The sequence below is a fragment of the Bufo bufo genome, chromosome 1, assembly GCF_905171765.1.
Source record: "Bufo bufo chromosome 1, aBufBuf1.1, whole genome shotgun sequence".
Taxonomy (NCBI): domain Eukaryota; kingdom Metazoa; phylum Chordata; class Amphibia; order Anura; family Bufonidae; genus Bufo; species Bufo bufo.
In genome coordinates this window covers 786,653,751-786,680,024 of record NC_053389.1, presented here as the reverse complement: position 1 = coordinate 786,680,024, position 26,274 = coordinate 786,653,751, and the positions used below count along the sequence as shown (strand labels likewise).

Genomic DNA, 26,274 nt, shown 5'->3' with positions numbered 1-26,274 from the left:
GAAATCCGAAAGGTGCTCTTTGGAATATGGGCCCCTTTGCCCACCTAGGCTGCAAAAAAGTGTCACACATGTGGTATCGCCGTACTCAGGAGACGTTGGGGAATGTGTTTTGGGGTGTCATTTTACATATACCCATGCTGGGTGAGAGAAATATCTTGGCAAAAGACAACTTTTCCCATTTTTTTATACAAAGTTGGCATTTGACCAAGATATTTCTCTCACCCAGCATGGGTATATGTAAAATGACACCCCAAAACACATTCCCCAACTTCTCCTGAGTACGGGGATACCAGATGTGTGACACTTTTTTGCAGCCTAGATGCGCAAAGGGGCCCAAATTCCTTTTAGGAGGGCATTTTTAGACATTTGGATACCAGACTTCTTCTCACGCTTTGGGGCCCCTAGAATGCCAGGGCAGTATAAATACCCCACATGTGACCCCATTTTGGAAAGAAGACACCCCAAGGTATTCAATGAGGGGCATGGCGAGTTCATAGAAATTTTTTTTTTTTGCCACAAGTTAGCGGAAATTGATATTTTTTATTTTTTTCTCACAAAGTCTCCCGTTCCGCTAACTTGGGACAAAAATTTCAATCTTTCATGGACTCAATATGCCCCTCACGGAATACCTGGGGGTGTCTTCTTTCCGAAATGGGGTCACATGTGGGGTATTTATACTGCCCTGGCATTCTAGGGGCCCTAAAGCGTGAGAAGAAGTCTGGAATATAAATGTCTAAAAAATTTTACGCATTTGGATTCCGTGAGATTTTATTTTTTGTCACAAGTTAGTGGAATATGAGACTTTGTAAGAAAAAAAAAAAATAATTCCGCTAACTTGGGCCAAAAAAATGTCTGAATGGAGCCTTACAGAGGGGTGATCAATGACAGGGGGGGTGATCAATGACAGAGGTGGTGATCAATGACAGGGGGGTTGATCAATGACAGGGGGTTGATCAATGACAGGGGGGGGGATCAATGACAGGGGGGGGATCAATGACGGGGGGGATCAATGACAGGGGGGTGATCAATGACAGGGGGGGGTGATCAATGACAGGGGGGGGGGGTGATCAATGACAGGGGGGGGTGATCAATGACAGGGGGGGTGATCAATGACAGGGGGGTGATCAATGACAGGGTGGTGATCAATGACAGGGGGGGGATCAATGACAGGGGGGTGATCAATGACAGGGGGGGGGTGATCAATGACAGGGGGGGGGGGTGATCAATGACAGGGGGGGGGTGATCAATGACAGGGGTGGTGATCAATGACAGGGGGGTGATCAATGACAGGGGGGTGATCAATGACAGGGGGGTGATCAATGACAGGGGGGTGATCAGGGAGTCTATATGGGGTGATAACCACAGTCATTGATCACGCCCCTGTAAGGCTTCATTCAGACGTCCGGATGCGTTTTGCGGATCCGATCCATCTATCAGTGGATCCGTAAAAATCATGCGGACGTCTGAATGGAGCTTTACAGGGGGGTGATCAATGACAGGGGGGGTGATCAATGACAGGGGGGTGATCAGGGAGTCTATATGGGGTGATCAGGGGTGTAGTGTAGTGGTGCTTGGTGCTACTTTACTGAGCTACCTGTGTCCTCTGGTGGTCCATCTAAAAAAAGGGGACCACCAGAGGACCAGGTAGCAGGTATATTAGACGCTGTTATCAAAACAGCGTCTAATATACCTGTTAGGGGTTAAAAAAAACACATCTCCAGCCTGCCAGCGAACGATCGCCGCTGGCAGGCTGGAGATCAACTCTCTTACCTTCCGTTCCTGTGAGCGCGCGCGCCTGTGTGCGCGCGTTCACAGGAAATCCCGGCTCACGCGAGATGACGCGTATATGCGTCGCTGAGCGCAGGGCTGCCACCTCCGGAACGCGAATCTGCGTACAGCGGTCCGGAGGTGGTTAAAGGGCTTATCCAACCACTATAATGCCCAGGCGCCTCACAGATTGTACTTACCCAGCTCCTTGGCACCCGCGTCGCTCCTGATAGCCGCAGGGCTGCCACTGCATCTCCCCATCGCTCAGATCAAAACATCTGGCGACGGGGGCAGGCCGCGTTGGGACGAGCCTTCATAGCATCACCCGCTATTCTAGGGAGGCTCGTCTTCGTCGTGGGGTGCTATTGGCTGCCACCCCCTTTAATATTTTAATCTGCGCAGGGAGATGCAGCGTGGGCCGTACAGGCAGAAGGAGAGATGAGGGTGTCGGGAGCAGCATTAGAGGGGTTGGATTACCCCTATAACGCATAGGGTGCTACTTCCAATAGGTGGTGCTGGAGAGATGGTTCTCTTTCTTGGGCGATACCTCTTCGAATAGTCGTTTCCCATGGAGCATTGGCCACAAATCTCCACACAGGACCGGTCTCGTTAGGGAGATTCAGCATTTGCCTCAGGCAACAGAAAGGCTGGGCACAGCCCTCCGATCAGTGGAGGTCCTGCCACCGTCTCCCAAAATGTATGGAGAACACGCAGGAGAAATACGTGCACATCGCCTCAGAGTCTTCATATTACACAGTGTGGGCTCCTCTCACCGCCCTCTGCCCTGGCAGACATTAGGGAGGCTCTCCTCTTGCCCACAAACCCTATTATTTACCTCAGATTTTTCATAATTCTCCATTACATTTTTGATTTCTGTCATAAACTTGACAATACACCGGGCTGCACCCAGCAGCACCGTCACAGAACAGCCTCACATGGTCCTCCTGACAGGAGGACAAGATTTCCCGCCCTTCGCTACCCCAGTGACACGCATCGCCACAGACCACGCCCACTGGCGGTGAGCCGCTCGGTAGGACGACGTGCCAACTACCTCGCAAGCCAATCAGAGTTTCGCCTGCGTATTGCGTCATGCCGGCACTTTTCTGCGCTACGTACGGGGCGGAGCCTTGTGACCTCCCTGAAGATGATTGGAGGGCGGGATGTGACGTCAGGCAAAGGGGCGTCTGAGCGGATTGAGGCCGGGGAAGTGACGTCAGAGTGCGGGCAGTGGGTGGGTAGAGAGTGCTAGAGCCTTCCAGAAGGCGAGAAGTCCGTGCAGCCTCCAGGTGGGTGCCTCTTATTAGTATTATATCACACACACACACTTGTGTCATCATGTGATGTCACTCATCTGCACTGAGATATTATTTATAGTCTATGAGTCCATAGTGTGTACCCAGAAGTAGATACTGGAACTATAACTCCCAGTATTGTAGAGAGATCACCACCATCATGTGTGTGGCAGGGCCTTGTAGTCCTCTTGAGCTGGGTCATGTCACGTCTGTATTGGGGTAGAGGTTGTATGATGTCATGCTGTCACATGTTATCACCCGGATGATCGCAGGAGAGTGAGACCTGACAATGTTATTCGTAGGGTCCGTTCACAGTCGCGCTTCAAATCCGGCTTACAGGCGCACAAAAAACGGTATTTGCAACCCGCCAATAATGCCATAAAGCAGCCAGACCGCAGGCGGCAACAACGCCTGTAAACGTACCCTTAAAGGGGTTGTACACACACTAGGTCGGACCTGTAAAGGGCAGCTTCCTGGCGCTGGCTCTCCGCACGTTCTCCTCCAGGCCTGCGATGCTCTGCTGGGCTCCCTCGATGTCAACGTCCGGTTTGACATCACCGCAGCCAATGAATAGCCATGGTGGAGACCGGACCCCCTTACGCCATGACAAACAGTCACATGATGCAAGGGGATCCGGTCTCTGCTGCGGCCAGTGATTGGCTGCGGTGATGTCAAACTGGATGTTGACGTAGAGAGAACCTAGAGGAGCACCACAGGACTGGAGGAGAAGGAGCCAGGTAGCGGTAACCAACCACACACACACAATTTTGGGGTGAAGATTTAAAAAAAAAAAAAAAGACATGATCTTGGATATGGAGTCCACGTGTGGATTAGCTCTACTGTCTGGGGCAAATCTGCGCAGCTTTGGTGTGGATTTTCCGCTGTGGAATTTACCTGTTAGTTCTTCAACCATGTGACCCTAAAGAGTCCAGGAGGACGTGTTTGCGTTGTGCCGCATTGTCACAGTTCGTATTGTCTGTGTCTCCGTCAGGTCCCTCTGTAAGCAACAAGATGGTGGATTACAGCGTGTGGGATCACATCGAAGTGTCTGATGATGAAGACGACACTCATCCTAACATCGATACGGCCAGCTTATTCCGATGGCGTCACCAGGTGAGAACGTCATCCTCTTCAATAATAATACAGCGGGCCCTCAAGTTACAATATTAATTGGTTCCAGGACGACCACTGTATGTTGAAACCATTGTTAGGCTACTTTCACATTAGCGTTTTCAATTCCGCTATTGAGATCCGTCATAGGATCTCAATAGCGGAAGAAAACGCTCCAGTTTTGTCCCCATTCATTGTCAATGGTGAATGGTGTCCACCAAAATGCATTCCGTTCAGTTTGGTTGCTGCAAGCAGTGTTTTTCTGTCCGCGATGTGGTGCGGAGCAAGACAGATCCGTCCTGTAACACAAAATGTAAGTCAATGGGGACGGATCCGTTTTCTCTGACACAATAAAAAAACTGATCCGTCCCCCATTGACTTTCAATGGTGTTCATGACAAATCCGTCACGGCTAAAGAAGACATAATACAACCGGATCTGTTCATGACGGATGCATGCGGATGTATTATGGTAACGGAAGCTTTTTGCAGATCCATGACGGATCCGCAAAAAATGCTAATAAGAAAGTAGCCTAAGTTGAGTAATCAGTTCGAAAGCCCCAAAATGTCATCCAAGATAAGAGAAAATAAAGATTTATGAAAAATAAGCAGATAACTAAGACAGATATAACAGGTCCGTACATATACCAGTCAGGAATAGCTGTTAAGTAGAAAATAATACAGCTATTTTACCAGAGAAGTGACCTTGATTGGTTGGATCTGGGTCTGAGACATTGTATGTTGAGTCTAGTTTAAACTTACGATGGGTCAGAAAAGACCACTGTATGCTGAAAATATTGTATCCTGAGGCCGTTGTATCCTGATGGATCACTGTATATTGATTGAAGTGCGTTTAAAGGGTTTTCCAGGAAGCTGTAATTTTGTAATGTATTTTTTTTACCTTTGTTGCTCCTATCTTCAGTTCTGGGCTGTGGTCACATGACCGTGTCCATGCAGCTCTTTCATATCTCCTGTGATGTTATGTCAATGGGCGGGGCAGTGATAGGGGAGTGGCTATGAAACTAGCTGGGTGGGAGGAGCTATGAACTAGCTGGGCATTTTTAGGGGCGGAGCTGGAAGCTGTGGCAGAGGAAGGAGAAGTGCATCATGGGTTTGATTGGATACAGCAACAGGAAGTGCTACATACAGGATGCAAATGAACTAGAGGGATCGGTTTACATGGTGAAAATAGGTCAGAAGAGTCCAAACTGAAAAAAAAAAAAAAAAACATGGGGAAGATGTACATGAGCATAACAATTAGGGCTCATGCACATGACGGGTTATCCGCAAATCATGGATACCGGCCGTGTGCATTCCACATTTTGCGTAACAGAACATCCGGCCCATAATAGAACAGTCCTATCCTTTGTCCATAATTCGAACAAGAATAAGACGTTCTGTATTTTTGCAGATGCCACGGAACCAACAGATGCGGTTCCGCATCTGACCCATAGAAAAACGTTTGTGTGCATGAGCCCTTAAAATCAGAGGAATCCTGAAAAACCCTTTAAAGAGGACCTTTCACCAGAAGAAAGTATCTAAACTGACTATATAGACGTGTAGAGCGGCGCCCAGGGATCCCCCTGCACTTACTGTTATACCTGGGCGCCGCTCCGTTTTCCTGGTATAGCCTCCGGTATCTTCGTAGTTAGGCTCCACCCAGGGGAACCTGCCGCGGTCTCCTTCTCCTAAGCTGTAGTGCTGGCCAATCGCAGTGCTCAGCTCATAGCCTGGCTATGAGCTGAGCGCTGCGATTGGCCAGCGCTACAGCATAGGAGAAAGAGACGCCGGCAGGTTCCCCTGGGTGGAGCCTAACTATGAAGATACCGGAGCCTATAACCGGAGAACGGAGCGGCGCCCGGGGATAACAGTAAGTGCAGGGGGATCCCTGGGCGCCGCTCTACACGTCTGTATAGTCAGTTTAGATACTTTTTCTGGTGAAAGGTCCTCTTTAAAGGGTTTCTGTCACCCCATTAAACCGTTTTTTTTTTTGTTTTTTCTTTAATAATAATCCCTATAGTGCGATCTCATGATACATAATCAACTTAATAATTTTGGTTCAGTAGATTTTGGTAAAAAACGATTTTTAAAATATGCTAATTACCTTGCTACCAGCAAGTAGGGCGGCTACTTGCTGGTAGCAGCCGCATCCTCCGATGGTAATGACGCCCCCTCGGCATGCTGATTGACAGGGCCAGGGAAGGTAATCCTTCTCTGCTGGCGCTGTTAGAATTTGAAATGTCGCGCCTGCGCCGTACCTGGCTTCAATCGGCGCAGGCGCACTGAGAGGCGGCCGCTCTGCTCGACCGCTCCATCCTCAATGCGCCTGCGTCGATGACGTCATCGCATACACCCGGAAGAGAAGACGCCGGAGTCTTCTCTTCCGGGTGTATGCGATGACGTCATCGACGCAGGCGCATTGAGGATGGAGCGGTCGAGCAGAGCGGCCGCCTCTCAGTGCGCCTGCGCCGATTGAAGCCAGGTACGGCGCAGGCGCAACATTTCAAATTCTAACAGCGCCAGCAGAGAAGGATTACCTTCCCTGGCCCTGTCAATCAGCATGCCGAGGGGGCGTCATTACCATCGGAGGATGCGGCTGCTACCAGCAAGTAGCCGCCCTACTTGCTGGTAGCAAGGTAATTAGCATATTTTAAAAATCGTTTTTTACCAAAATTATTAAGTTGATTATGTATCATGAGATCGCACTATAGGGATTATTATTAAAGAAAAAAAAAAAAAAATGGTTTAATGGGGTGACAGAAACCCTTTAAAGGCCCTTAGGTCTGCCAGATGCACGGCCTAATAAATGCGCTGATAGGCAGTAATGCTGTGGATACTAATTGTGAAATGATTACTATATTATGTGACTGTTGAAGGGAACCTGTCACCGGGATTTTGTGTATAGAGCTGAGGACATGGGTTGCACATCCGCAATACCCAGTCCCCATAGCTCTGTGTGCTTTTATTGTGTATAAAAACCGATTTGATACATATGCAAATTAACCTGAGATGACGAGCCCCCGTCCCTGAGGTGACGAGCCCCCGTCCCTGGGGTGACGAGCCCCCGTCCCTGAGATGAGCCAGGGACAGGACTCATCTCAGGTTAATTTGCATATGTATCAAATGGTTTTTTTGACACAATAAAAGCACACAGAGCTATGGGGACTGGGTATTGCGGATGTGCTTGCGGCCATCTAGCAACCCATGTCCTCAGCTCTATACCCAAAATCCCGGTGACAGGTTCCCTTTAAGGGGGTCAAAATGGTTTTTAAAAAAAAAAAACACACTCACTAATCCTATCAGAACTGCCACCACCAGTCTCTACTTTCAGGTCCCTCTCATTACAGGACCTGTGTCCGCACAGCCAATCACTGGCCGCAGTGGTGACCTGCCTTAGCGAGTGATCGGCTGAGCGGACACATTTCCTGTATCGGGAGGGACTAGAACCTAGAGACTGGTGGGGGACTGAGAAGTGTCAGGACTCTTTTGTTGTTTTCCATTTCATTGTGGAGATTTTTTATTTTTTTTGTCTCGTTGACTTTACTCCTCTTGTAAACGCGACAGATTTTCTGCATGCATTTCCGCTATGGAAAATCTGGAGCATATCCACCCCATGCAGCTGTACCCTAAATGTTATGGCTGATCGGTGTGGGGATGCAACTGTAATAAACCCTCATTTGTGGGAAGTTCTAGGTCTGTATTGGTGTGTATTCACTGACAGCAAACAGAGATCTTAAAAATGGCGAGGAATTGAAACACAAATCAGATGAGAAAGTCCTGTCCGGTGAACACCACAAGGTAGTGCAGAAGCGGTATATTCCCAACAGGGGATTTCAGTAGATTGGAGTATTGGGGGCCCCCGATGATCTTCATGGGTAATGTTGTGTATATATGTAAGTGAAGGTCCTGATAATTGACCCGGCTTTACCTCCACCTGCCTGGCACAGGCCCGTGTTGAGCGGATGGAGCAGTTTGACAAAGAGAGAGGAGAACTTCAGAAATCGGCGAATGAATGTAAAAAGAAACTGTCCGAATGTCAGAAGAAACTGAAAGAAATGGAGGTTAAGGACAGCGCGAAGGCCGATGCTGAGAAGCTGAAGAAAGAAGTGGAGCAGCTGAAGAAGGAGGAGAAGAACTGGCAGAAGAAGGAAGAAGATCTGAAGAAGAAAGAGAAGACGATGCCTTGGAATGTGGACACGCTCAGCAAGGAAGGCTTCAGCAAGGTAGGAGTGGGGGGGCCGCACTCGACTACTTAGGGGGTGTTCACATGGCGTCTTTTGCAGTTGTTTTGCGATTTGTGGCGGCACCAAGAATGGACATGTCCCTCCTTGTCGCGGCTGTAGATCACAGTTGCATGAACGGCAGTGCGGTCTCCTATTGAGAACAATGGGAGATGAATTCCGGCCGCCTGGCGAGTTTCTTGGCTTGGATGTTGTCAAGTTCTGACTGCAAAAGCCGCTGTGCGAATGGACCCTTAGGCCACCGGGGAGTGGGGTGGACCACCTCTATGACGTAGGGCACATGTTTGTACTGTAACGACGTCTCGGTTTTCTCCAGAGCGTTTTTAACGTAAAACCAGAAGTTAATGAGGAGTCGGAAGAGCAGAAGGAACAAAAGCACAAAACCTTTGTAGAAAAGAACGTCAAGCAACTGAAACATTTTGGTAAGTGGCAGGACTATAGAGAACGGAAATGTCAAAATAATCGTATTCATGGATGTCTGAAGACAGGGGAAGAAGAGAGATCGGCAGGGGTCCGACACCCGGGACCCCCGCTGATCAGCTGTTTGAGAAGGCCCAGTGACGTCACGACTAGTATCACTGGCCTGGGGGCGTGGCTAAGCTCCATTCAAGGGAACAGAGCATAGCCCCGCCCAGGCCAGTGATACTAATCGTGACGTCACTGGGCCTGCGGAAAACAGAGAGGAGGACCCCCACCGATCAGATGCTGCTGATCTATCTAGAGCAGGCATCTCAAACTCGCGGCCCTCCAGCTGTTGTAAAACTACAACTCCCACAATTCCCTGATGTAGACTGATACCTGTAGGCTGTCCGGGCATGCTGGGAGTTGTAGTTTTGCAACATCTGGAGGGCCGCGAGTTTGAGATGCCTGCTCTAGATAGATCAGCAGCATCTGATTGGCGGGGGTCCTCCTCTCTGTTTTCCGCAGGATAGATCATCAGTTTAAAAGAACTTCAGAACCCCTTTAAGCAAATCACATTTATCATGTAGAGAAAGTTAATACAAGGCACTTACTAATGTATTGTGATTGTCCATGTTGCCTCCTGTCCTGGCTGGATTCATTTTTCCATCACATTATACACTGCTCTTTCCATGGGTTATGACCACCCTGTAATCCAGCAGCGGTGGTCGTGCAGAGGATAGGTCATCAGGAAAAAGAAAACACTTGGAAAACCCCTTTTAACGTGTCTAGTGGCAGCCATGTATGAGTGGGGATGAGGTGGAAATGGTCTTTACTGATCCATAAAGTGCAGTGTCACAGGGATGCTTCACCTAGGTAGTTGGGTGGGGTAGCGTTGTGCCAGGGTATATGACCTCTGACACGGGTTGGGTTGTCTTGTGATATGGCAGCTGTCCCCCAAGTAACGATCCCTCCTATCCCTCTCTGTAAGGAATGCTGCACCGCTGGGACGACAGCCAGAAGTACCTGTCTGATAACCCCCACCTGGTGTGCGAGGAGACCGCCAACTACCTGGTCATCTGGTGTATTGACCTGGAAGTGGAAGAGGTGAGAGGATCTTCTGGTTAAGGGTGCATTAACACGGGTCGCATGAGGAGACATTCATTTCTATCGGGCCACAAAAAAGGCGGACAGAGCGCGAGCCATCCGCATCCGTGCAGAATTATAGAACATGAAGAATAGGCTTTTTTTTTTTTTTTTTCAATATGCCCTGCGAAAAGTGTGGGATTCACATGGGTCACCTCTGTATTTTGTGGTCCTGCGATTTGCAGACCACAAAACGCATACGGTCATGTGAATGAGCCCTAATTGTGATGAGGGCCGAAAGTCAGCTCATCCAGTACCTAAAGGAGATTATGAATGTGTGGGCCATACAACTAATGTATACATTTATATAGCATATAAACACACACATATATATCAAATGAGATGACTTGCGGACTTCAGTCCATGTCCGCAGGACCAGCGCGTATTTGCAGTCCATGTACAAAACCGTACAGGCTACTGGATTGGTCCCACTGGCTACTATAGTCTACTTTGGAGGTCTCCTCTGAGCGTACACACCTATAAGAATATATTAATACACTTAAAGCGGTATTCCCATCTGTGACAATGGCCGCATATCGCTAGGGTATGTCCCCAGTGGTGGGACCAGCACCTACGCTGAGAACGGAGCGGGGAGAGTGGTGGCTGGTTCGGTCCACCACCACCAAGCTCTCTCCCCATAGAAGTGAATGGGAGCGCGCCACGCTTGCGCAGCCACCACTCCCAGGCCCCTTTAATTTCCTGTTTCGTTTCTACAGATTTTATGCAGACCCTATGTGTCTCCATGGTAACAGACCCCAAACAAATTTTGTAATGTTATTCTAGAGTCTCCTACTTTCTTTCATGTGTCCCCTTCTTTGTACTAACATATATTTCATTAGTAAGAAGTAAAGGACATGTAGATGCCAATATGACTGCACGGTAAGACTACAGAGGGTTTGTTTGTAGTCTGTTACCATGGAGACACCGTAGAATCAGAACAATAGGACATTTTTAATGAAGTTGCTTAAATTAAAGGATAACTGTCATATTTTCATTTAAAAAAAAATCTATTTTTTGCATATGTTCCTGCTGCAGCAGCATTATGCACAAACCAATCTTTAGTTTCTTCACTTACCACTGTTTTCCTTGAGTTTTTCTCTTAGTTACGGCTGTTTTTAATCCTACATTATGAGGATCTTCTCAAGATGGCTCCTCTGCCAGTTCTCTGAGGCCAAAACTGCCTTCCCTCAGGTCACATACACACTTACTGTAGCCAGCAGCTCCCTGCCAGCCAATCAGATTGGATTACTGAGAGACACGCCTCCTCACTCTGAAGCCTTATGCAGGCATGCAGTGTGAAGGACCGCCCCTCTCTGTCTTCCTAGCCGGAGACAGATGAGCCATAGCAACGGTCTTTTAAGGGAGCAGTGGAAAGGGACAGAGGACATTAATGAAAGCTGTTATTATAAGGTAATTACAGATCTTTTGACAATCATTGACAGACTAACTCAGGTATACATGCCTAGCTCTAATAGACTAGCAAATAAAATAAAATATGACACTTATCCTTTAATTTTTCATGTCGTGCGCATTTAGAAAATATAATTGTTGTGAAGATGGGCATATCCTTTAAAGGGGTTGCTTAGGATTAGAAGAATATGGATGCTTTCTTCCCAAAACAGCAACGCACATGTCCACAACCCTATTCGGAGATCTGAGTGGCAGTACCAGACACAACCTGAGGACAGGTGTGGTGCTGTTTCCAGTAGAAATCAGTCTTTTTTTTTTTTTTTCTAAACCTGGATCACCCCTTTAAATGTTTATATAAATAGCATGGGTTTATTGAAGGGGTTGGCCCTTCTGGAACATTGATGGCTTATCTCTAGGATATGCCATCAATGTAAGAGAGGTGCAGGTCCCACCTCTGGGACCCTCTTCTATCTAGAGAACTCCCCAAAGTGGAGAGCACACTGCGCGTGCGTGGCATGCTCTGCATTCATCGCTATAGCCCAGCCGCGCAGCGCCATGGGACTGCTGGAAACATCTGAGCCAGCGCGGCTGCTTTCTGTTCACTTCGGGGGTCCCGTTCCTGAGATAGGAGCTATGGGGGGATGGCAGCTGTTCTGAAACTACAATTCCCAGCAAGCTCCATTTATTTCTATGACCATTCTGAGAAGAGTAGAGCAAGTTTGCATGCTGGGAGTTGTAGTGCTGCAGGTTGCCCACCCCTGTATAGCACATACCTGGGGGTGGGCTGCAATACCAAACATGGCCTACAGACATCAGTGGCGCTGTTTCTGGTAACCAGCAGGACTTTTATCCTAATCTTTGAGCATAACCCTCACCGTGAATGTGGAACATGTCCGTGTCTGTGAAGTAAGAGCATGGTATGAATGGGGACGTGTTTTCCTTCCTGAAATAACGCCGCCCTCCTCGTGTTTGCTTACTGTAGAAACACGCCCTTATGGAACAAGTCGCCCACCAGACCATCGTCATGCAGTTTATTCTGGAGCTGGCCAAAAGCCTAAAGGTTGATCCCCGAGCATGCTTCCGCCAGTTCTTCACCAAGATAAAGGTCAGTGACTAACGCCTGGGACCGGGGGCGTCCCCTGTAGGTCTGGCTTCAGCTAAAGGAGACGGGCACCAAGTTCCTTAGGTACCTACGGTTGGCATTAAAGTGGCGCTCGCTATTCAGGGCTCTCCTCTATTATCCCATGCGGGTCCCACTGCGAAGCGCGGCTTTCCTCTGGTGTCTGGGGATAACGTGGGCGGCCCATAGATTTTTCGGTTTGACCTACCGCTACCCTGCATCACTCCCTTTCATAAGGCGGTATAAAAAGTGAAGCTTGAGGAGGCGCAGCGATGAAACGCTGACACTATTCTGTATAACGTCCGCAGCGTGGCTGCACAAAATGGGCCTGAAGAGGCTGTTGCTGCGTTAGCAGTTGTCAGCAGTCACTCGCTTTACGGCGCTGCTGAAAATAGACTTGTATATTTGGTACCACAGCATACTAAACACACAGGATACGCTTGGCGCTAATGCTGGCCAGGAGAGAGATGTCCCCCCCCCCAGAGCGCAGTTGCCCCTTTGCTCTGAATGGCCGTTAACATTAGCGGCTGAAGTGGGGCAGATATTGGTGGAAGAGGATCCGCCGCTGTTCCTTACCATTCTTCATAAAATAAAAATTCTGTATTCTTCTCTTTTTAGAATTCTGCCTTGTGCCGTTCCTCCATTATACCTCCCAAAAATGCATTAAAGGGGTTTTCCAATATATATTTTTTTTAAACTGATAACCTATCCTCTGGATAGGTCTTCACTGTCTGATTGGTGGGGGTCCGACACCCGGGACCCCGCCAATCAGTTGTTTAAGATGGCAGTGGTGAGCCGGTGCCTACTTGCAGCTTTGCCTAGGCCACTGACGTCACGTGGGCTAGGAGCGGCTCAGTCCCACTGCGCTGTCGGACCCCCACTGATCAGATACTGATGGTCTATCCTGAGAATAGGTCTTCACTATAAAAATGTCAGAAAAACCCTCTTGAATGAAATGACGGCTGGGTGTTTCCATTCTCCCTTTTTCTGGAGCCTGTTCTTACACTATGGAAAGACAAGGGTTGTAGTAACACCCAGTTATCAATTCATTCATTCATTTCCAGGAGGAATAACAGAGGAATGGCACAATGCAGAGTTGTAAAAAAAATATATACTCCAGCATTGGTATTTTTGTGAAGTACCGTACAAGTATATACTAAAGCAGACGTGATCTTTTGAAAGGGGCACAAATCGTATATTCTGATGTGTCGTGGAGGCCATGTCAGAAAAGAGGAGCCGCCCTACATTCCCATTCGTGCCCCCTAATTGGGCATGGGAAAGGGGGTTCTCCTGATTTATCGATTATAGTGAGTGTCTGCCCAATATACTGTACTCCCATAATGTCCCCCCCCGCAGACCGCCGACCAGCAGTATATGGACGCCTTCAACGACGAGCTGGAAGCTTTCAAGGGCCGAGTACGGGAACGAGCAAAAGTCCGGATAGAAAAGGCCTTGAAAGAATACGAAGAGGAGGAGCGAAAGAAGAGACTAGGCCCCGGGGGGCTGGATCCTGTGGAGGTTTACGAGAGTCTTCCAGCTGTAAGTCAGTGTGATATCAGGGGTTGTGTAGGGTGATGACCAACCATCCCATAATAGTATCAGGACAGGAGGTAGATGAACATCCGCTGCCATTTGTATCGTTTATTGGCCAACATCATGGCTGTAGCCTTAGTCCAGCCTGAGATAAAGCCTTGTATCGAAGACTTTCCTGGCACGATCCGGACTACTGATGGCCTAAAAAATTACTTAGAGGGGTTATCCCATAAATAATTTAAAATGAGACATCGTATAGTACACGACAACCTCTTTCTAACAAAGCTAGAACCGGCCCTGTACCTGACATGGATCCAGAGATCTCACATTGCCGGTGTCCGTGTTTTGTGGATCCACAATTTGCGGATCCGCAGAACACTTACGGACGTGTGAATGGACCCTTAGGGGGTGTGTCCTGTCTCAGGGGGCATGTCCTTTCTGGTGCAGCTGGTGGCAGTTGAAGAATGGAACTGAGCGTGTGCTTCCATCTCAGTGAGCAGGACAGAGAACAAACAGCAGGTGGCGCTATACAGATAGATTTCAGGGAATAACTTGGGGGCTATGCTAAATTTTATTGATTATCTCAGGGGCTATACTAAATTTTGGAAGCTCAGGGGGTAGTGACTACTGCGCACCAGCAGTCAGTGGGGGAGTCAACATGGCTGCCTCCTAAGAGAAGAACACACTGGGTTACACTTTCATTGCTCAGGTTTTGGTATTGTCATCTAGGACGGAGCAGGAGGTAACGTCAGGATGGGATTGATGTGCTTTCTCTTCTTGGGTTCTCGGTCGGAAGCATTGGGTTATGGATTTGCTTTTGGATTATAATCCCGGTAATTTCTGTCAGGGCATACTGTGTGTGTAGTGGGATTAAGGGACAGTCTGCTTATAATGGCGGCCGAGCTGTAAAGTGTGTTAATGGATGTAATCAGCTTGAGGGAGGAGGAGCAGAGACGGGCATAATGACGACCTGGAGAAATCTAAGAGCCGTTACTAGTGAGGCGTTCATGTGCATTCCCATATGATGGGTGGGAGGAAGAGCCAGTTAAAGGGCATCTGTCAGCAGTTCTGTCCCTATGACACTGGCGGACCTGTTACATGTGACCTGTTTCTTGTCCGCAAAACACACATGGACATGTGATTGGACCCTAAGATGTCGGGTAATGGGCGCCCACCCACCGTTCATCTGCTGCCTATTAGATGTACAGAGCCCTGTAGCTATGTACCTGCACGCCATGGATAGTGGTGGAGTTGTGGGGGTTAAACCTTGGCGTTTCCCATTTGTGTCTGCAGAATGCAAATCTTGTGGCTAAACCCGCGGGCGTGCGTGCGTTTGCAGTTATGTAGCGACATTGGCAAGAGGACGCACTAACGCCATGTTTTTTTTCCCTCTGTCTAGGAATTACAGAAATGCTTTGATTCAAAAGACATTCAGATGCTGCAGGACGCGATTAGCAAACTGGACCCTAAAGTAAGTCTGTAGGGGGAATGAGTGGACAGGCCGGCGGGGCAGTGTCCGGGCACGTATGCTTGTGCGGAGCATTCTGGCATTTGACACATTACCGTAGAAATTGGTCAACCCCTTCAATCCCAGGTGTAGACCCAGAGGCAACTATAAAGCAACTAAACTTTTCCCGCATCAAGTGTAGTCAATGAGAAAAGTCATTTCACTGAAGTTTGTTTCATACTGAAATTGACCACTAGATGTCACTCAATGCCATGAGATTGTGGCTGCGCGCGCAGTGCTGAGATCGCGAGCCCTAATCGCCTTACGCTACGCAACGTGACGTGCAAATAAAAAAAATTCTAATCCGATGTATTTTTCGTTGCAGATCGCAAGTTGCATGACGTGTGTGAGAAACCCTTGCGACATCATGCAACTTTCTTTAGCATTTAATGGGGATGTTGCAAATCTTAGGCTACGTTCACACAACCGTTCTGCATCCTAGTGCGCATCCATTCTCTGGGCATTTTTAATGGCCGTTAAAAATGGTTTATTTCTTTTTTTAAGATCGCAACCCCTGGTATGTGACTAGATGTCATTCTGCCGTAGCCTTAGGGCAGATTCACAGGACTGTGCTCGGCCCGGGAAGCACAGCCCATGTGTGTCGGTTGCATCTCCCAGACTGAACTGACTACGTCATAGTGATTTATGATACGGTGAGTTCCTATCTGATTGTGGGGCTATTGTACTGTACTCCCATGGATGATATGAGTACAGTACAGTAGATCCGCGATCAGGTGGGAACTGTCGGTACCCTAGATCACTATGATGCAGTGAGTTCGGGTCAGGGTTGCCGATGATGTGGATGACACACATGTGGACTGTTTCCAAACCGAGCACAGTCCTGTGAATCACCCCTTAGTCATTGGCGCCTGCAGTCCACCTGTCCAAATATGACCGTACCCCTCATGTCCATCACACCCTTCCTCAGTCTTTGTTATTCCACCCCGCAGGACGCCAGGTTTTACATGAAGCAATGCGTCGACTCCGGACTCTGGGTTCCAAACGCCAAAGGAGACGCCCCCGACCAAGAGGGCGCGGACGCAGAACCAGTCTACGAAGAGGCCAAAAATGAGTCCACCGAGCAGAAAGCGGCATCTTAAGGCATCTCCAAAGCAGCTCTCAACGTGGTGCAATAGAATTAGCAGGATCTCTTCTGAGGGACCTTTACCTTTTTTGACCCACAAGAGGCGCAGCCAATGCTATTAACCTTCCTCTGAGATCCGGATCCAATCACAAGGCTGAAGAAAGCAAAATACCGACGGGGAACAAAAAACAAAAACAAACTGGTGACACTGGGAACGAGGGATATAGCGAAGGTCCCCAGGCTCCATGATTTCTGGCGGGTACCTGACTGTAGTTTTGTTAAATTTCTTCCTTTCCACCTCGGGGTATGAATTTTTTTGGAGGCTGCTTTTTATCCCTCAGGGCTGAACGGGTGAGACTGCATCCCAGGAGGTGACACTGAACCTACGTAATCCCAATAGCGCAGTAGCATGCAGGTTAGGGATGGTCTACTACAGCTGGGGTGTCGTGCCTATATCAGTACTGGGACAGGGATAGCGGCAGTCTTGTGTCCTGTGTTGGCTGTGAATCATTTGCTTGTTCTGCTTTCTTGTTAATGTTACAGCACTGAGAAGAACATAAAAGTCATTTTTTTCACTAGAAATTCATTGTGTTTTTTTCCATCACTTTCATTTTTCAGTAGTTTATGCAGTTGTTGCTCCTTTCATCAGTAGTGGGGAGTATGGAGCCCCAGATGATAGGACGGGAAGGTTAAAGGGGATGTCCGGTAATTATTATTGATAATCTATTCTCAGCATAGGTCATCATTATGAATTTCTGGATAACCCCTTTAAAGGGGTTCTCCAGTTCAGAGTTAAAGGGGTTGTCTCATGGCCTATTGCAAGGATATACCACCTCTGGGACCTCTCCTACCTCCAGAATGGCCACCCTCCATTCGGGTCGCATATCCCATCCTTTTGAGGATTTTTCCATTGCTTCTTACGTCTGGTGTGGATTTACCCGAATTAGCTTTTCACCTATGGGAGTATCACTAAAACTGGTTCCCATTCAGTGTATGCAAGCAGAGATCTTGAAACCCTGAGCATCTGATATACAAAGTGAACCGTTATATCCGCTAAGACTCCCGTCACCCGCTACAACATGGGCGCTGCATGTCTCCTTCAGGTTTTCTAGCTCGGAGGCTGATTACAACAGGCAGCCCTCCATATAAAGAGCCTGTTTACTTAACCCTTGTGCTGCTGATTGGGCACTATAGCCTTCAGGTGCACATATGAAGGGGCACAGAGTTCTGTTATTAGTCATTGATGGGGGGGGGGTCTTAGATTTCTACAGTGTCCATGACAAGATGCCCTTAAAATTGAAATGTTCTCATCTGTATCTTTGGGGGACACAGGATAGACGGTGGGTATAGCTGCGGCCACTATGGTTAAAAGTAGTCTATCCTCCTGCCAGCTATACCCTTCCCCCAGGGACTAAGCCGGATCAGTTTCAGTTTAGTGCTTGCAGGAGGCCGACATACCTTTACAGGTGGTCACCCCACACATAGTGATGGAGACCAGCGGGTCACCAAGCCTGCTGCACATTCCCTATCTTTAGAAGGCATGGAAGGATGCTGTTGTCTGTCAATATTAGGTCAACTTAGCCTTCAAGTCCCCCCTGTTTTCCGGTGTAGCTTCCCTCCCTGAGGGACAACATACCTAAGAAAGTGATTCGGCTGGAAAGGTGAGTAGTATCCTGAGACACCCCATCTATCTGCCCAGGATTCCCTATCCAGGTATGCTGGAGGACTCGTCTTCCTTTCTCTTCTACCCTTCCCCGTATGGCTGGAAGGGTTAATTTTTTGCCTCTGCAAAATGGGAGTGTTCTCCCTGAGCGGATCAAAACCTCATCCTTCCCTCCCCTCCCCTGTATCTCCTCCTCTGGACTTGGAGTGTCCTCCAATCCAAGTTTAGGGACGGGCCACCTGGACCATACTAGGGTCAGTCCTCCTTTGTATTCCTTCTTTCCAGGATCCTCCTTCCCTCCCGATGCGCTGCCTAACACTAAGTGATGACCAGGTAGCCATTGAGGAGGCTTCCTCCTCAGGCTATATTTTATATTTTTTTTTACCCGCCAGAGGATCCGCACTCTCACCCACAGAACTCCCGGCGATGGCATCGGGGTTATGGTTTCTTCTTCCTCTCTGGTGTTTTTTCTTCCCACTGGAGGAGTCCTGGAGCCTTCCAGCTCTGACACTGATGCTGGGGCTGTAAGAAGGATTATCCTGCAAAGTAAGCGAAACATGTGTCCCCTTTCCGCTCTTCATTCCCTCCGGAGCTGGACATCATGACCACTAGGCCACGGGCGTAGGTAATTGAGCCCAAAGTTTCACTTTAGGCCTGGGCCTCCTCCCGGAAGGAAGGGCAATTAGAGGGCAGAGCAGAAGTGTCCTTTTCTGGCACAAAATCTTTGCGCCTTCACTCCCTCTGCCTTTTCTTCAGGGGAGACTCATGGCCACGGTTTCTGAGTCCTGTTTTCCCACCATGGGGACTGTTTAAGAACGTTGCATGATCTAGCCAATGTCCTCTACTGATACGGATGAGAAATATGGATTTTTGTTCCTTACTGTAAAATCCTTTTCTGTTCCATTCATTGGGGGACACAGTCCCCACCTTTCTAAAATTTTGAGGTATAGTCCAGTTTTTCTTGGTCTCCAGCATCGTTGTGGGGTGGCTCTGCTCTGGGTTCCTACATTACTTTGGCTACTCTTTCCGATTCTCCTCCACCTGCTCTAGAACGCATTGATCTAGCTTAGTCCCTGTGGGAGGGGTATAGCTGGCGGGAAGATCGAGCACTTTATGCTTCGAGTCTGCCCCCTTCTGGCAGCAGCTATAGCGATGGTCTCTCCCGTGTCCCCCCTATGAAGGGAAAGGGATTTTACAGTAAATGACTTGTATTTTCTGCTGATAAAGGCTTATCAAGAATAGAAAATCAGAAGTTACTCGTCCCACACTTCTTGTTCCTCCTACACTACTCATCAGATGACTGCACAGGGCACCGTTCTGCACCCCCACACGATACTGATTGCATGAACCCCACAATAAAGTGTTAAAGGCAATGTGCTTCGGTTTTGTGTATACAGCTCCTCTGCAGACCTATGTGTCTCCATAGTCACAGCCTAGAACCCTTTCTAGTCCTGCAGCTGGGAGTTGTTCCTCTCTTTCTGTCTCCACCTTTTGCTAAGCTACGCACTAGAGGTGGACGGAAACATTTGATCGTAGTCTCTCTTCATAGGGTTTCCCAGAAGGAGGAGCTGAGCAGATTATACTGTATAAAAAGAGAACCTGTCACCATGTAATCTGCAGGCAGCGTGTTATAGAGCAGGAGGAGCTGAGCAGATTATATATAAAGAGAACCTGTCACCATGTAATCTGCAGGCAGCGTGTTATAGAGCAGGAGGAGCTGAGCAGATTACATGGTGACAGGTTCTCTTTATATATAATCTGCTCAGCTCCTCCTGCTCTATAACACGCTGCCTGCAGATTACATGGTGACAGGTTCTCTTTATATATAATCTGCAGGCAGCGTGTTATAGAGCAGGAGGAGCTGAGCAGACTAATATATATAGTTTTATGAGAAAAGATTCAGTATAACTTATTTTTCATTCATTTAAATTCCTGTGCATTCTGGGCTTTGTAGTCCAGGAGGCGGTCCTATCAGTGATTGACAGCTCTCTTTGTATACACAGTCATAGGGAGAAGGCTGTCAATCACAGATAGGACCGCCTCCGGGACTACAAAGCCCAGAATGAGCAGGAATTTAAATAAATGAAATACAAGTTACACTGAATCTTTTCCCATAAAACTATATATCAATCTGCTCAGCTCCTCCCACTCTGTAACAGGCTGCCTATAGATTGCACTGCATTTTGATGTTGACAGGTTCCCTTTAAGGGGACAACCCTTTTAAAGATTAGTCCAGATGCGGCGAATAATTTCTGCTCCAGCTTTTTACATGAATCTCCAATAAAATCTGCCTGCGGATTGACCCTGTGCATTGCAAAGGGTGAAATCTGCGGCTTTTCCGCTACATAAATACTGTGGATTTTAAAATCTGAAGCATGGTCTTTAAGAAGATTTGTTTCCACTACACAGGGTTGGGCTTTTCATGCCTGGACCCAGCCTAGCGGGAATCTGGCACTATCCGTTCACATTAGGCAGTAACACTGCTGTGTTTCGAGTCACATAAGGGGTCGTCTGGTGTAAAAAAAAAAAACAATATTCAGATACGTTTATTGGGGGCAATCTAAGTGACAAGGCAAATCCTCATGCAGGACCTCCATCGCTGTGTCGGGGCAGCTCCTGGGATGATATCTCCCTATGTACCTTGCTTTACATAGACACATTACTGTTTTCTGTGGGAAGTGTGTAATACATCCTTTCACCTGTGGGGGCACTGCAGGGGAATCGCACACTTGTCATATTCCCTTCCTGAAGGACAACCAATATTATGTAAGGTAAATGGCTTCCACCCCAGCCGTGGCAGAATGGCACTGACGGACGGGCACTCTGGCCGGGATCGGAGATAAATCTAATCCTGACCATTTCACCCCTTCAGCCTCATGATCAGTAGTCGAGGTGCTGTCAAATGGATGGGGGTTTCCTATGAATAATAATGATCACTGCCCCAGCACAAAGGTCCCCAAGTCAGTTCCCCCAAAAAATATACCCATATTACTTATTCCATGCACAGAGAGATAGCAGTTAAAGGGGATTGAGAAGAAGTTGGGCAGACCCTCCCTCCTGGCCAGACTTGTAAAGGGAAGCGTACTTACCTGCTCCTTGCTGCTGGGTCCTGCCCTCTTCACTTCCCAGCCCCCACTACCTCGCTCAGGTCCCAACATGTGCTTTGACGCCTCTGCAGCCAATGACTGGCCTTAGTGGTGACCTCGGCACCCCCCCCCCCCCCCTTTTATTGATGGCCTTTGTGATCGGTGGGAGTCCAACACCCGGCACCCACACTGATCAGTTGTTTAAGGAAGCCACAGCTTTCCAATGACCACAGAGGTCTTCGCGCAGCTCACCGAGCATAGCGCCATACATTGTATTGTGGTTGACACTGGTACTGCAGCCCAGGCCCATTCACTTCAATGTAACTGAGCTACACCTAGGCCATGTGGGGCACCGCAGCCTCTACAAACAGCTGATCGGAAGTTGGACCCCCACCGATCAGATATTGATGACATCCTTTAAATCTGCAGTGACAATTTGTGCTGTGGATTTTCCCCTTTGCTGTGGGGAAATCCGTGGGAAAATTTGCATGTAAATTATGAGGATTTCTCAGCAATTTAGCAAAAATCCACTGCAGACTTTCTGTTAAACTTCTGCCCAGAGATGCAGTCGTCCTCATAACTAGAGATACGGATCTTTCTCCTGCAGGCTGGAACGTGGATGCCCTGGGGCTGAGAACATCATGTTTTGTGTAAATAATAGGAAGTTTCATTTCAAGCCCTCGGGACATCAGTGAGCGAAGCATCACCAGCGTGGAAAACACCTAGAATTGTACCGCCATCCACCCTGTATACTGTAGCACCGCAGTGCATCTGTCCGTCCTGTGGACCCGTGATATCATGAAACTAAAGGGGCTCCCCGGCTTTCACCACTCCACTTTCTTTACGTTCCATCAGATTCCTCACTGGTTTCAAGATCTCTGCTACTGTCAGGAAACTGAACGGTTTCTGCTTATATCCAAAGGCTTGAAACTCGTTCTGGTTATTTGCAAAGCACCAGGAAAAGAGGGTCAACAGTCCCAATCCTTGGATCCCTTCAATTACAAGGCACAGTTTATTGACCCCCCCTATACAGGCGGCAGGTTGACTAGACAGGGACGTAACGTTGCACAATCAGGTGCGGGACCAACATGCGACAAGTGGGTATTTGGAAACTGCTTGGCATAAAAAGTTTATGAGGCTGTTATTGGGTTGCGGCACTGTGTCCTCTACCGTTCTCTTCCCATCGTATCCCTAATGCACATACATCACATGGAGAAAAGTATTAGAACACAACTCTTAATCATTGAATTCAAATGTTTATTTCAGTCCCATTGCCACAGGTGTATAAAATCCAGCCTGCCATTACCATAGGTGTATAAAATCTAGCCCCTAGCCATGCAGTCTGCCATTACCACAGGTGTATAACATCCAGCCCCAAGCCATGCAGTCTGCCATTACCATAGGTGTATAAAATCTAGCCCCTAGCCATACAGTCTGCCATTACCACAGGTGTATAACATTTATCCCCCTAGCCATTACCACGGGTGTATAACATCCAGCCCCAAGCCATGCAGTCTGCCATTACCATAGGTGTATAAAATCTAGCCCCTAGCCATGCAGTCTTCCATTACCACAGATGTATAACATTTATCCCCTAGCCATGCAGTCTGCCATTACCACAGGTGTATAACATCCAGCCCCAAGCCATGCAGTCTTCCATTACCACAGGTTTTTAAAATCTAGCCCCTATCCATGCAGTCTTTTATTACCACAGATGTATAACATTTATCCCCTAGCCATGCAGTCTTCCATTACCACAGGTTTTTAAAATCTAGCCCCTAGCCATGCAGTCTTCCATTACCACAGGTGTATAAAATCTAGCCCCTAGCCATGCAGTCTGCCATTACCACAGGTGTAAAACCTCCAGCCCCAAGCGATACAGTCCTCCATTACCACAGGTGTATAAAATACAGCCCCAAGCCCTGCAGTCTGCCATTACCATAGGTGTATAGCCTCTAGCCATGCAGTCTGCCATTACCACATGTGTATAACATCCAGCCCCAAGCCATGCAGTCTGCGATTACTAAAGGTGTATAAAAAAAATTCAGCCCCTTACCATGCAGTCTGCCATTACCAAAGATGTATGACATCCAGCCCCTAGCCCTGCAGTCTGCCATTACCACAGGTGTAGAACATTCAGCTCCAAGCCACACAGTCTGCCATTACCATCCAGCTTCTAGCCATGCAGTCTGCCATTACCACAGGTGTATAACATCTAGCCCCTAGCCATGCAGTCTGCCATTACCACAGGTGTATAAAATCCAGCCCATAGCCATGCAGTCTGCCTTTACATACATTTGTGAAAAAATGGCTCATTCTAAAGATGTCACTGAGTTCCAGTGTGGTCCTGTAATAGGATGTCACAGCCGCCACAAGTCACTTCCTGAAATTTCTTCCTCCTAGATTTTCCACCATCACCTGTGAGCAGTATTATTGCAGACCTCCCAAGTGTCCCTCTTTTTGACCCAAGTCCCTCTTTGCTCCTTAAATGTCCATCTTTTTGATCTGAGGTATAGATTTGCATTACTACATTCACAATATTGACCCAGAAAGTGTTTCTCTGGTTCCTCTCTGTGTATTAGAGCCTGTCTTGTATATTATTTCATTATTTAATGCAGTTGGGATTTTAGAAATTTCTATAGTCAGATTATTTTTGCGCTATTTCGCAAGAGAGAACTATTGAAGTGCATAGATATGCAGGAAAAATGGAGCTTTCACGCAATGAACCATAAGTGTCCCTCTTTGACTGTCCAAAAAGTTGGGAGGTGTGTTATTGGATTGGAAGGAACTGCAGCAATTCAGCCACAAAGTGAAAACCACGTAAAGTTACAGAGCATGGTCAGTGAGTGCTGAGGATATAAAAGTCACCAGTGTTCTGCTGACTCCACAACTACAGAGTCCAGACCTTCTCTGTTATTATCAGCACAACAACTGTGCTGTGTCCAGGTGATTTGAGAATATCGGACAGAATGACCACCTGTGGTAAGTCCTGATGCACTGACACCAATTATATCCCCTGCTCAATACTAAGAAATCCTGAAAACATAACCGGCAGGTGGGCTCTGAGGACTGGAGTTGAGGAACACTGCCTTACATCACCAACCACCATGTCAACCACCACTGGACTCTGGAGCAGTGGAAACATCTTCTGTGGAATAATGAATCACACTTCTCTATCTGATGGATGAGTCTGGTGAATGCCAGGAGAACATTACCTGCCTGACTGCATTGTACCAGCTGTAAAGATGGTGGAGGATAATGCTATGTGGGTGTCCTTCAGGGGTTGGCCTAGGCCTCTTAGTTCCAGCGAAGGGAAATCTTAATACTTCAGCAAACAGAGACATTTTGGACAATTGTCTGCTTCCAGCTTTGTGGGAATAGTTTGGGAGAATGCCCTTTTCTGTTCCAGCAGGACTGTGCCCCAGTGCACAAAGCAAGGTCCATGAAGGCAATGTTTAGGGGAGTTTGGTGTGGAAGAACTTGAGTCCTGAACTCAACCTCATACAAGACCTTTGGGATGAACTAGAACAGAGATTGTGAGCCAGGCCCTCTCCTCCAACATAAGTGTCTGACTTCACAAACACTTTTCTAGATGAATGGGCAGCAAAAATTCCCACAGACACCCTCCAAAATTTTGTACAAAGCCTTCATGGAAGCCTGGAAGATGTTTTCAACGAAAAGGGTTAAGGGGGAGCTACACCATATTAATACCTATGGATTTAGAATGGGTGGGATATCATAAAAGCTCCTGGAGGTGGAATGTGGAGACGACCCAATACTTTTCTACATATAGTGTATGTATCTTCCAGCATTCAGGTAAATTATATGTCAAAGCATAGAGCATCCAGATAATATACATGTTTCAGACTAACAAGGCCTTTGGTGTAGGGTACTGTGGTCCCTGGTGGACATACATGAGGTGTTGTCTCTCCCCACATGTGAGGACATGAAGCCCACCTGGTCATTGTTAATGACGTGGGGTGACAAATCGTGGAGCCCCCTTCTTTGGGGTGTGTAATGATGAAGGCCCTCATTGAATCCACTGGAAAGGAGGATCCTTGGGATGTTGAGGCCCTCACTGTGAGGAGAGGTTCTCGTGGTATGGGAAGAGGAGGCTCCCGGACTTTAGTTCTCCTACATTCAATTTATAAACTCTACATCAATATCTAGAACCCGAGATCTTAGTCCTGATAATTGTCCTTGTGATCTCATCGTTACACATCTCACCGCCGCCTCCCAGATACATTTAGATTAGTTTAATATCTATATTTGCATCTTTAATTGGATTATGTAAGATGGACTTTTTGTCAGTTCCATCCTGTGAGGCGGTGATGTGATGAAAGACTAATATCACAGAAATATATAGCTACCTATTAAAAAATAACTTTTAATTAATAATAATAAAAGAGCATCATTCCAATTATTTCTATGATATTGATTTATATGCCAGATTAGATTACAGGCAGACCTATCCTGAACATAAGGGTGAAAGATGTTCAATTGATATAATAGAAAGCAGAGACTCAACACTTACGTTTTGATGATGTATGTACGTGTGGAGGGTTCAATATCCTAGAGGATATGTGATGACTAACCCTTTACTTACCCCTACATGACCCTAATGCTTTCTCAAGTAGGCTGCTAGTATATAGGACAAGATGGATTGTCCTGTGGATGGTGAATTCCGATAATGGAAGGTCCAAAAAGAAATGTCCCGACGCGTTTCCCCAAGTACAAAAGCTTGGTTCGTCAGGGGACTTTGTTGATATTCCGTAGCCGAAGGATGGTGGCTATACGTTCTGGCGGTAACAGAGGCTGATGACACGCAATGATTGTGTGATGAAAGACTAGTCATAAGTTCAACTATGATATTTAGCCTTCCTATTTTAGCTCTACTACTTTAGTTTAATTCTGCTAC

At 47.5% G+C, this 26,274-nt stretch overlaps 1 protein-coding gene across 1 annotated transcript; it reads left to right on the top strand.

Moving 5' to 3' along the window:
- The first annotated feature begins 2,923 nt into the window (after nt 1-2,923).
- Nucleotides 2,924-17,189, top strand: CDC37 (cell division cycle 37, HSP90 cochaperone). The gene is made up of 9 exons (XM_040414931.1): nt 2,924-3,053; nt 4,051-4,172; nt 8,115-8,390; nt 8,725-8,830; nt 9,799-9,914; nt 12,346-12,468; nt 13,840-14,022; nt 15,416-15,487; nt 16,474-17,189. Exons 2-9 carry the CDS (start codon nt 4,071-4,073, stop codon nt 16,621-16,623), a joined length of 1,128 nt encoding a protein of 375 aa, XP_040270865.1. The 5' UTR covers nt 2,924-3,053; nt 4,051-4,070; the 3' UTR covers nt 16,624-17,189.
- The last annotated feature ends 9,085 nt before the right edge of the window (nt 17,190-26,274 follow it).